This window comes from Hyposmocoma kahamanoa, unplaced genomic scaffold (genome assembly GCF_003589595.1).
Source record: "Hyposmocoma kahamanoa isolate Upper Pololo Valley unplaced genomic scaffold, ASM358959v1 232, whole genome shotgun sequence".
In the NCBI taxonomy this organism is placed as follows: domain Eukaryota; kingdom Metazoa; phylum Arthropoda; class Insecta; order Lepidoptera; family Cosmopterigidae; genus Hyposmocoma; species Hyposmocoma kahamanoa.
The window spans coordinates 7303813-7317231 of record NW_020653750.1 but is presented as its reverse complement, the minus strand read 5'-3'; the positions used below and the strand labels follow the sequence as shown (position 1 = coordinate 7317231).

The 13419-nt window shown below is 35.6% G+C and overlaps 1 protein-coding gene across 1 annotated transcript in view; it reads right to left on the bottom strand.

Moving 5' to 3' along the window:
• Positions 1–2119: 2119 nt before the first annotated feature.
• Positions 2120–13419, bottom strand: part of LOC113228521 — an 81018-nt gene continuing 69718 nt past the window's right edge. Inside the window, exons 4-7 of the mRNA XM_026461860.1 lie at positions 10689–10757; positions 4525–4662; positions 4132–4228; positions 2120–3883 (exon numbers count right to left, since the gene is read on the bottom strand). Of these exons, the coding sequence (XP_026317645.1) occupies positions 3730–3883; positions 4132–4228; positions 4525–4662; positions 10689–10757 (458 nt within the window). The 3' untranslated portion in view covers positions 2120–3729. The remainder of the gene's footprint in view (positions 3884–4131; positions 4229–4524; positions 4663–10688; positions 10758–13419) is intronic.

Below are 13419 nucleotides of genomic sequence, written 5' to 3'. Positions count from 1 at the left end.
CTCTGTTATCTAATCTTTGGGCCGTGCAAAAAGTTCATAGATACTACCCTGCATTCCGCGCCATTTCACGTCCGATCGCTTTAAGACCTTGTTCATTAGAAAGATCTCGGTTTTTTAAATAGGACTGCAATATAAAGTAAAAAGTAAAAATTTTTGAGTTAATACCCTGTTCATCCAAGGCAGGCAACGAAATAATATTTCATGATAACATTTTAGAATATTTAAATAATAAAAATGGCCATCGAATTCAGGTAGAGAAAATTACCTGAAAATTGCCCTAGTATCTCAAAAGAGATCATTGAACTAAAGTTATTTTTAGTATTTGTCTACAAAAGAGTGCAAAGTGCAGTGTGGTATATTCATACTTATTGGTTTTGGTTATTTGCAATTAACACGAAATCTCCCAATCGAACGGCACCAAATTATGGTAATGAACGCCTTTTAGTGCTATATACATTTATATAGATGGAACAGCTGAACAGTGACACCGAAAATAATTTTGAACGAATTTTTTGATACTTTTATTATAGAAGTTTGTTTTTATTATACCAAGTGACGGGAAGAAAAAGTCGTACACCTGGTGGTAAGCGATGGCAGTATTTCCCTAGACGAACTCTTTCACCAAATTATATTGTAGTGGTAATACAGAGTTATGAGGTTTTGAGTGAATAAAATATAATACAATAATATTACGTGTAGAGAAACGTATTTGCAATGTAAATAAAACTTTTAAAAGGATTGCCGGATTTCGACAAATTGATACATTGGTGTGACATTGCACATTTTGAAAATGTGATTAGCTTTCATTTATTTTATTTGATTGTACTGTTACAACAAATATAAAACTGAAAAAAAATCAGCTTTGATAATTCTGCTCGCAACACGGTAACGTCTTAAAAAAATATTGTTCATGACAATTGCTCGTAAGTTATAGTCATAGACCACATATTCCGTGATTATAGTATAACATGTGGTATAACGTAGGGCGGTAATTTTTTTTTAATTTCTACGCTTCCACCGGGCGCCCGATAAGGGTGCGGTAAAACTAACACAAATTACAGTCGACTTTAATTCATTTGTCATTTGTATAAAATACATACTCATAGGTACATACCGTGGCATACAACAAAAGCACAAACTTTTATTGCTTTAAATTATTCTTTATACAAGATTTTTCTGAGACACTTATAATTTCAACTTTTTCACAAGTACGATGAAAGCTATGCCACGCGGCCGGAATAACAATTACAAACGTTCGGTCTATCCCTACATTGCATTATTGTCACAAGGGACAACAATGTATTATTCCTGACCTCGTAGGGTTATACAATTCATGTAAACGAAAGGTAAGTAAGACAAACAACATTTGGGTTTAAATCTGTAAAATAAACTTGTAGTTACAGTTACGGCTATATGCCATAGGCGCAAGAATAAATAACATCAGTCTCTACGTATTCACACACTAATATTATTGACATATAGAAAAAGGTTTTGACGAAATGAACACAAACTACGCCTTATCATTTAATAAGAAATAACCATTCTGAACTTTCCACTACATACCTTTAGCTGAATAACGACATTTTATAAAACCATGTAGCAAAACCACAGATTATACATTAAAAAAAAATAACTTAACTATTTATACAGACAAACATAAGTACTTAACAATTAAAATAATATTACTGATGGCACTATAGATCTTTGGTGTATTCAATTGTAGCTTTTTGTTAAATATTAAGTGATGAGTTTCAAACGTTTACTTCTATCTAGCAATTGCCTTATCATAATAATTATCACTTGTATTTGCATCGTTCGAAAAACTTATCTGCACAGTATTATTTGTTATTAATTCTTGTTTAACATTGCTGTCATTAAAACAAGCAACGTACTTCTACGGCTACAAAAAATTAGGACTTTTTTTTCTTATAAAAATTTCATCCGTTGATTCAACATTATTTAATCTTTTTTATGGGCATACATTTTTATATGAATTTCTAAAAGAGGTGGATGTTTTTTTTTCATTTAATGATTTTCTATGAATAACCATAAAGTTAAGTAACGTAAACATTAGTTATTAAATAAAATATAAATTGTTTTTTTATTGATTTCGGGCGGGATTTTTTTAGGTTAGTAATTTTTGAGAAATCTGAAATCTATTGTAAATATTTTTATTTTATTTTAATACATATAGACGAAGTTAAGTACTGATCTGTAGACTGTAAATTTATGATATTTTTATTGGATAATGACTTACAATTGGTTACTAAATAACATTTTGGGTAGATATACAAACAAACTTAGATACAGTATAATAAGTGAAAAATAGAGATATTTGTATGTTTTTCTGTGCAAGTAAAAGAGAGAATGAACTTGCTGTCTCTCGTGCTTAAAATTGTATTGCGGTGAATTAGGAATTCTCGCACAGGTGACTAATCTGAAATTACCTTGGGTGAAATAAAACCACGATTATCTAGCATCTTCGTCTATTTATATTTCGATTTGCTTAATATGTAATCAATCTTTTTTGTTTTTGTCGGGAACAACCTTACGTAATGAAAATTTTTGCCATCTCTCAGTGGCTTTATATGGGGTGCAGGGTGTACGGTGCGCACGGGCTCAGGGGCTTAGCTATTACTTCTCAACATCATTTACAATTGCGCCGATTGCACCCGAATTTCCGATTACAGGGGAAGATATAACTACGTGCCTATCAAAAGAGGGCAGGGTATCGATTGCACCTGGGCGCTACGTGTTGCTGTCCCTTATCATCTTCAAAACCTTATTTGCAGTATTCTTCGTTTATTGTTTCTGACATCATATTAAAGATATATACGAAGTATAAGCTGTAAGATATTCCGACCTTATTTTGGTCCCAACTATGCTATCTTTTCTAAAAACGATTCTACGAATATTTTAAATTCAAGCGTTGACTTAATTATTACCTCCATTAATTTTAACAATTTCATCAATGTAGGTAAAAATTAAGCTATAAACAGTGCAAATGTAATTATAATAAGTAAACAAATGCCAGTTACGGAACTAAACCTTAATAACTTGTGACTAGAATCATATTCATCGAAAATATGGTAACGAGCATACAATAACAAAGTGTAATTATAAGTAAATTTGCAATAACATTATGAAACGAGATATTTTTTACAATTCTTCATTAAACTTAATCTGAGGCAAGTACACAAAATCTAAATACGTCTACTTAATCGAAATTGCGATGCATAAAAAATTTGCCAATAAACGTATCTTTCGGCGCTTATAAGATTAACAAGACATTGATAACCATAAAAATGTTACTTACTATACAGTGCAATTACATATCAGAACTGAATTATTACAATTTTGTAAACAATCATTCAAAAAGCTTTCCATCAACGTTTACATAAAAATATTGATAATAAGATAAAACTGTGGGCTACGGAAATCAGTTAGTAAGTATCGGAAATTATTAACAAATGTATGTATTGTAAAATCATGTATTCAGTCGTGGGTACGAAAACTCCATAGAGCTCATGCGTCACGGATTTATAACGATTGCGTGTCTTCGAACTGTTTTCTTGACATAGATGGAAAAGCCCCGACTAAATGTGCCATCAACTATGAACTGTTGGCATCTATTTGGAAGACTTTAAGATTTTTACAGCTATTGGTCGATTGAGCACTATTCAGTAAAGTAAGAAGATCTCGCAGTGGCTTAGAAGAAAGACCGACGGGTCATCGGCCTATAATTGTTGGCTCGTCAGCCATGGCCAGTTCGTCTGTAGCTGCCTTGTCCCCCTTTCTCTTACGGGAATACCATAAGAACGATGCAGCAGCGAACAAATTAGTAAGAACTACGAACCAGGCGAAGACAAAGCTGACGTGATAGCTGAAAAGAATTATACTAACAGTTATAAATGCAATAATGACATGATTCAATAATAAAAACGAGAATGTCGCTCGAGTAAATTTTTCGGAGCTAGAGCAAACTAAAGTTTATAATTTAGCTCTGGCGCCGAAATATTTAAATATAATTGAGGGTATTCTTTTCTGGAGAAACAAACAAAGAAAATAATGGTGTATCAGACAAATCGGATTGTTTTATAAACGAATCGTATGCAGTGTGCATATACTCACTAATGACTGGCTTGCGGCGGATATACTGCTTTGACATTTTTATGTAAGTAGTCCACTGTAGACATCATCACTTGTACCACTACAAATGTGCAGGAGGCTAAAACGTAGAAAAAAAACACTGCAAACATTACGACCGCTTTCATATTTTTTAAAACCCTAATAGCGGTTATACCCTGCTCCTACATACTGACGATTGTCTTATTCGATAGTTAAAAAAATTACCGACACCTTTGGTATTACGTTATTTATTACCTTAGAACCTACAGATATGGTACAAACTGTATTTTCTTCAAAGGTTTGTATAAAATTTTCATAAATACAAAAAGGGTAACGACTGTTAAAAAAAGAATGGGGAATATAAATATAAGATCTCACAAATATAATAATACTCACTGGTAATGAAATGAATTCCCGCTGCCAACCGTTTGAACATGTATCGAGGGTTCATGAAGGTATACACGGAGAATCCGCAACCCATGGCCATTACGAACAAACCAATGATGCCGAACGAGACCATTGTGCGGACAAAATCTGTGAACAAGAGATTACTTGATTATGTCGAAGTGCAAAAAGCTTTTGCCGAGATGTAACCTGTAATTTTACAACATAAAAGAATATCGGGAAAAAGTTTTTTTCCCGATATTCCCGATTTTTTTCCCGAAAACTACATTTTACCTGACTTAAGCCCTAACCCCAGGTCTGTATGATCTGCGCGTGTGCAAGCCTTTGAATCAACTTTCCAATCAGGTAGGTCGCTGCAGAGATAAAATGTGTAAATGAGGTTTCAGGGATGTTAGTCTAACCTGATGCGAGAACGGTACTCCAACATAGACAATGGAGCACTTGGGAGCACGTAACTGTTGTGTTTATATTTCAAATTAAAATAATTTAATACCTAATTGCTGATAACGTTTAATGTTAGAAGTAAAACGGAGTAATTTTTAAATATACTTGTTAAATAATTTTTTTTAAAACACAAAGCTAATTCATAATTACGTGGTCAATTCACAAGTAAAATATTTGACGATGAAATGGACAAAAAATTAAACAAATAGAGCTACAAAATAGAATTTACGTTATAAAAAATAAACAGCATCATCTTTTCGCAAAGTTTGTAATTGCTTAAAAGCTTTCAATTGTTTCGTATTGCATAATATGAATAAGAGACGTAAAAACTTTGTTTAAAGGGTTTGTTCAAACAGAGCATTATTAGATGTGAGCATTGTACTAAGCCGAGCATTCCTTCGAGGCATACCTAAAGTGTCAAAAACACAAAATACGCAACACGACATACATTTGTTTTATTGGAATGAATCATTTGCTTGTTATTTCTCACAGTCTACGCGGCTGCATATTTGAGCTCGTTGCCAGCTTTGTTGCTCGGTTCAACATACCTACCTCTCGAATGTTCATAGTTGAATACTCTTTACAAACTAATTGTCCTGGTGGTGACGAGCCATTAAACAGACCATCTTATGTGCTCCAGATTCATTGAAAAGGGTAATTACCTTCGCCCCACCCCTAATGATCACGCAATTAAAATTTCACCATGCGTGTTTTCAGTCATTAACTCTGTTATTTAAGAGATCGACTCTGCTCAGTGATTATGTTTTCAACGATCAACTTTGTTGTATAATTAACAAGTTGTTCTCTTCTTGTGTCGTATTGAATAATCTATTATATATTCGTAAATAAATAGTCTGCATATTACACACATTAAATACTTGTAATTTTAGGTTCTGAGATTTCCGCGATTGAGACACGTTGAAAATGAACTATTTTTTCAGATCTAAATTGCGTGTATTTGTTTTTTCATACAAACCAACGATTCGGGCACTTTGCAAGTCTCATCATGATGACGACTGACTGACTCTCTGAATGTAAAGGTCTCGAAACGTTGAAATGTTTGAAAAAGTAAGAATAGGCGATTGAGATTCGAAAAATAGTCTCTTCTGATAAATTTGTTAAAAGCAACTTTTTTTATGATACGAAGTGGCGGTACGAACAAGTCGTGCGCCTGGTGGTAAGTGACACCCCTATCCATAACAGTTGCAGTGCCACTAAGAGTTTTAAATCGCAATATTTGATCACTGCCACTGCGCCCGTCACCCTGCAACATAAGATGACAAGTCCCATGTGCCTGTAATTTCACCAGCACCCTTACCCTTCAAAACCAGAACATAGCAATGTACACATTTCCGCTTGCCGGCAGAAATAGGTAAAGTGGCAGTACTTCCCTAGACAAACTGTTTCACATGGAGCTCTTCTTCTAGTACAACTGTTGTTGATGGAAGGAGTCAAATGTGTAGAGGTTTGCTCTGCTAGCCGGTATTTTCTTACTACATGCAGGAATCAAACGACAAATTTGATAAAGTACATATTAAATGTGAAACAGACAATTTCTGTGACCCGCCCAGTAGAATGTAAGCGCGTCGTAAAGTCCACGTCAAGTCCCAATGGCTAAAATTTTACAAAATAAACTCGCTTCAGATTACAACCTGTTCAAATGATGGGTCCTGGTTCAAAGTATTTCCTACGTACGAGAATTACACTACTTGAATTCTCTTAATACACAATTCCTATATGTAGTGATTAAGTTTTAGAAAAATCTTAAAGCTGCGGTTCGGAAATGACGTATGAAAGTACTTGAAAGAGTAAATTGCAATGGACACAAATGTCAGTGATATCTAGCGACAAACTTCGAAACTGCTTTAAATAGTGTTGTAAGAATTTCTACAACAGAGTTGTTGTGTTACACACATATACAATACTCATAGAAGCAAATATTCTGAGAAGTTTTGTACTCGCGAGGTGGGTATCATAAATTCATAACGCTTTGCTTAATACAATGATATTCTTTATTATGTGAATTTTTTACGTGAGTACTTCGCATTCATCTACGAAATGAACGTTGACAGCATAAAATTATCTGTGTATTAACCCCAAATACATCAAAGGGATGCGAAACAACGGCGATATGACTGAATTATTAACTTCAACATACTCAGTGCGATGATTTTATCTGTAAATTATCACAAGAACGTCTTGACACGAGTTTTTTATAATTTTTTTTTATAATATCAAGTGACGGGACGAACAATTCGTGCGCCTGGTGGTAAGCGAGAAACCAGCCTGCAAGAGTTTTAAAATCCCGCTTTTACCTTGAGTTGACAAGGCCCATGCGCCTGTTACTTCACCAGCACCCTTACCTTTCAAAACCGGAATGCAGGTAATGGTCACATTACGGCTTCGCGGCACAAATAAGTAAAGTGGCAGTACTTCCTTGGACGAACTCTTTCATAAGGAGCTCTAATGCTGCTAAAAGTTGTTATTATAATTATCCCGTGGATACTTTTGGCTAAATATTCTTATATCTGTACATATGATAATACATGTGGAGAAGAAGAGCGTAAGAAGCGCGCAGTAATATGGACCTCTAATACCAAGCAATACGCCAGTCCATCATTCGAAAGATGTACTACACATTGCCACTGCGTCTGTCACCCAGATATATACGTTGACAAATACCATGTGCCTGTAATTTCACCAGTACCCTTACCCTTCAAAACAGGAACGCAGTAATGCATTTTAATCACGTTTTCGCCAAACAATTAGTAATTTTACACAGCAAAAAAAATATTTCTAGGGATATATACAAAAAAAACGGCAACTCTTAACTAAAATTATACGGTATGTTTTTAAACTCATAAAAACCGATAATCAATGGTTTGTTTCTGCGAAAACATGCTTTAATTTATTACTAAAATAAGGTACGTGGGTGGAAAAGGAAATTAAAATAATATATATTATAATATTTTGTAATATACTGAAATACAGCGCGGGACATTGGAACTTACTAGAGAGAACCGTTAATTTTCTAGACATAGCGTCACACCAAATGACACTTACGACATTTATTTGTAAAACGGTATGGCGACGGATCATCCGGTCTCCAATACACGACTCATTGAGCAGGCAATAGAGCATTCCGGGTTTTACATTATTTATGAAGAGCGTCGGGGAAAAGTCATGTATCCAAACTGACAGGTCGGATTTTTTTTACTAATTCCGAACTTAAATAATTTTTAGAACAACATCTTAAATTTTACTTTTTTAGAACTAAATCTCGTTCGTTCGGAAGTTCGAAAAGTAGGTTGTTTAAAGAAACAAACCAAAATTTTTGTAACATTAGTAGTAATTTGTCCAGTGAAGTGCCGCCATCTTACCTATTTCAGATGCCAAGCATTACGATACCTCCAATGAATAACTACGTCAACTTAATTTTTGGACTTGTTCTGTTTTTATTTTGTTTTGTTTCTTTATTTTGTTTTATTGTTTTATTTTTCGGATTCTGTTTCTTTAGTTCAGTTCTTTGGAGGTATTTGCGTCTCGGTTTTTAAGGTGCTTATGAAATTACAGGTACATGGGACTTATCAAGTTATGTCTCAAGGTGATGGGCGCAGTGGCAGTGCTCCTCAGGTGTTTGCGTTTTACAGATCTAAGTGGCACTGCCATCACTAAGGACAGGCGTGTGCATAGCGATTGCAATGACGAAAGCCTTGTTTGTCTAGTGAACAGAAAGAAACAAAGAAACGAGATTTAGATCCAGAGTTACATTTCTTATGTGTTGCAATCGCGAAAACCTAAAGCTGGGTACACATTAGCGGGCTGTAACTGTAATGCGACAGATCTAGTATGTACGCGTGAAACAGCCGTCACTCGTTAGAATGAGTATCTGGTTATCGTCGGCTCACTGTCGTCACACACTATGATTTTTGGTAACATACCATGTAACGGTTACGGTTACAGCTCGCTAGTGCATACCTGGTTTAAAAAGGAGGTTTTTTTTTGTATGTATTTTACTCGATATCTCCGGCACTTGTGAACCGATTCTTTTGATTCTTTTTTTGTTGGAAAGAGGGCATAGCTCAGTAGTAGTACCATTCAATTTCAAAAAAATATTCCACCGCTGACTTTTGAGGTCGGTTTTTTAGTACTCTGTACTGATTACAACCTGTTGTCTTCTTCTTTGTGATGAATCCGGGCTTTTAGAATAATGCGCTTGGTAGAAAGAGACAAACATATTGTTTGCGTTGCGTTTCTATATTTCACTATCCGTCTTTTACGTTTATGCCTGCTTGATTTTGAAGCAGATACCTCTTTTTACCAAACCACAATACGCGCTGTTTGACTTTACAATGATTGCATGGAAATTGTTGAACTTAGGCAGAAACTACCTCAAATCAATAGGAGGATCCAATTGAGCTGGAGAGCACTCGAGAAGTACGTCGTATAATTTCGTCAGCAATACGAAGTTTAGTTAAGTTAGATTTTATAACCGGAGTATCCTGCGTTTTGGAGGTTAATTGTAACTTAAGAGTTAAATTCGACTATACTGCTTCCGTGGCCGAACGGTTACCATGCCGGACTGCCACGCAGAGGTCCTACGTTCGATTCCCAGGCCGGGAGAAATATGTGTATGGCGTACATTTATTTATCTCGTGAGTTTGGGTGTAATTTGTGGTCGTCTATGTGTGTGTCCAAGCAACACAGTTTCCCTGTTGCGGGGACATGTTGAGTGTGTGCGTTATTATTATTATTATTGGGGAAAGCAGTGTACTGCTTCCCCTCCGAATGGGTTCCCGTCTTGTCGTGGGGGGAGCTCTATTAGCCGTGGTCGATTTCATCATACGGTGAAGGTAAGAGGAATCCACGGGCCGGCCGATGGAGCTAAGCTGGCCCGATGAGGAGGGCGTACCGCGCGGACTCGTCTTGGTCTAGGGCGAGCGTGTCCGCGCGGACACATGCGTGGAGGAGGGTCGCGGGGGAAGAGACTTGTCGGTGTGTAGTTGTCGCTCGTCCTATACTCCGCGAACTTGGCGGGGCTGCACCGCTTAACACTCGTCCTATCCTCTCTAAGGAACTCTCTTTGGAGAATGCACACGGGTCCGTGTAGGGTGTCGCGGCGGAGCCTACCAATAGATCCGCCGCGGGGGCTGGGAGAGCATCCTTTGAACTTTACAGTTGAGGAGAAGTTGTCCCCGTGGCCTCTGGGTAGCGGATACGGGGGAGTTCCTTGCCCAGAATGGAAGGCTCCTCTGGTGTTCGGTGAGCCCTACATTTGAAGTCGGGTGACCGTAGTATTTGCTCCCCTTCAGGGTTCAGCCCAGTCCCACGTAACCCCGACTCTGCCCCCTAGGGCCCCATAGGGCCGGGGTATCTATAAGCAAATTCTCTTGGGTAAAAGAAAGACTATACTGCTTAGTTCACTATGATAAAAACCAGATACCTCTTTTCTACACTAAACACAGGTCTTGTTGTGTTCTTCGCATAGTATAAACTAACACAATTTTTCACACTGTGCAACAGATGCAGTGGATTGTAAAGTTTTGGGATTCATTCTGTAAACAAAACGCTTCATATGCGGTAGAACTTCAAAACCGAAAAAATCCTTTACTATCTCGTACGTTTTAGGTTTCAGATATGCGTACCAGGGTATTGAAATCAAACTTTTAATAATGATTTACTTAAGATAATTATATAAATGTTATACTTACTAGGAACTTCCTTGAAGGCTGGATCATTGTTCAATTTATCGGACTCGGCAGACAAGTAGTTTGTGCATACTGTAACAAAAAATAACATACCAAATTAGCTTCCTCAATATAATTTTAAGGTTAAATATCTGGTAAATTAAATGACACCGTTCCACTCTTGAGTAACTGTCGTTATTGAAATGTGGCAAATTTTTAGGGTAAAATACGTATTTTAGACTCTTGATGGCTGAGTAAAGGTCACCTAAAATTGTCGCTGCGATACATTATAACGAGCAATGTAACTTAAACTTAGTATTTAGAAAATAAGGTTGCATTTATTTATACACGTATATTGTGATTGTACATAAAATTTAAAAATATATATTTGCAGATAGCAGCGGCGAGCGGCGTCGCTTTACAATATGCAACATAATGTAGAACATATCATATACGTAATAAAGTATATATATTACTTTGAAAGCAAAATAACGAAAGAGTTAAAGCCCGGTTCAATTAAAAAGAAAAAGAATGAAAGTTCGGTGCATTCTGTCGTATAAGGATAGGAACAATATGTCTGCACTCGTTTCTCAGGTTTAGATACTAATCTATACTAATTATAATAAGAACAATCCAAAGCGTATTAAGCTCTTCACTGTACGTAAACATATCTCTTGTTAATAATAATAATGTCGTACAGTTTTTGACGTCGTGTTTCTTGATACTTTTTATTTACATATGTAGCGGACTGTATCGGTGGGTTCGGGTGGGTGCTAACAAAAAGTGTGAGCAAGTGTTATATCACTTTTAAATATCAACTCTTGTTTGCGCTGAAATCACATATTAGAAAACTGAAATAGTACAACGCCAACCCCCGCATATTCCAAAAATATTCTGTATTTATTGTTATATAGATAATGTCTCTAACAATGGGGGCTGTTCCATTAGATGTATTTATTGTTATATAGATTATGTCTCTAACATTAGCCCCCATTGGGCTGTTCCATTCGATGGTGTGAGAAAAACAGCAAAACAATTAATTGCAAAATAAACGGAATCACATTTCATCAGTAATTAAATATGTATTTTAATTTTTTATTGAATTGATATTCAATTATTTTTTGTAAAATTACTCCACTAGTTTGTTATAATTATTAATACAAAAATCGAAGACTCAGAAAGAATTCCTTCGATCCGGCCGGATTCGTACCGACGTCTTCTAGCATACCGTGGCAGATGCTATACCAACTAAGCCACGGAACGAACCAGCGGACCTCACGAATTTTTCTATGTGCTTGCGTCGTGTCTTTGTATTTGGTTTTTCAACGACTTTTTAGCCGTAGCGCCATCTATGAGAAATCTATGAAAGATTATACAAATACAAGTACAACTACAATAAATGTACTTACACTATAGAAAACAACGCACAGCTACTGACAAACAGAAACAATACTCAATAATAAGAAAAGGCGCCAAAAACAATCATAATTAAATTTAGAATATACATATAAAACTAAACATAAAAATACTATAATATATAGGTATGTAAAAAATAATTTGTAGCAACTGCTGCGATTCACTACAATATATTTTTCAACTAACTACACAACACTACTCTACCTCTCTAAATCTAATATTCAATAAGATATTAAACCTTCAACACTTATAGCAGTAAAAGCTTTACATCAATTTTCTTTATAAGAGGGTATTCAATAACTACATCGTTTACCAGATAAGCACGGATGTTAGCGGATTATCGCGCCACATGTGTTTGAAACTGCATAGAAAGTAAAGCTCAGTTTCAAAAGGTGTAATGGTGATTATTATGTACGATAGTCGTTAAACGGGTGTTTTGGAAAGGTACACGTTGCATGTTATGGCATGTTCTGTGCAAATTTTATTATGGAGAGATAATTTTAATACCCGTTGCTGGGTATGGGACTTTTATATGGACTGAGTTTGTGAGTCTGGAGACGCTAAATGTAGTAGTACTATTAACTATGAAATGACTTATAAATTAAGGTACTCTTACAGCATTACGATACTTCCAATGAACACTACGCCAACTTTATTTTCTGATATTTTTGTGAATAGCCATATTTATTTACTAATATTATGCTCCCCGAATTTTGTGAAAACAAAGAAAGAAACAAAAAACAAAATTTGCAAAAAAAAAAAAAAAAATGTAATTTAAAAAAAAAGAAAATAAAAACCAGACCGTTCCAAAAATTTACTTAGCGTAAAGATCATTGGACACGTCGATTTGTTGTGCTTAATAATAGGCCGCAATGATCCAACGTTTAGAATTCTGGGTGTTAGATGCTTGGGTCATGCTCCTGGAGATTTTTTGTTACTTGGTATTTACAATTCAGATAATTCTTTAGTTTAAAACTACATAATGATTTATATTTTTTTTGTGATAACAAGGGATGGGACAAACCAATCGTACCACACGTTATGTGACACGCCTGTCGATAACAGTTGCAGTGCCGCTCAGAGCTTTAAATCGTAAAGATCTGAGGGGCACTACCACTGTGCCGGTCACCCTAAGATATAAGTTGAAAAGTCTCATGCGCCTGTAATTTCATCAAATCATCTATTATGCATAAAGATCTTAATGGAAGGACTAAGCTTCTCAATATATGAAAAATTACACATTTGAAAGAGTTTGGGCCTCCTCTCCGTTAGATATTACGATAGTCACATTTAAGTTTTGTGTTAGTTCAAAAAAAATCCGAATACTGAACTTTGGAGT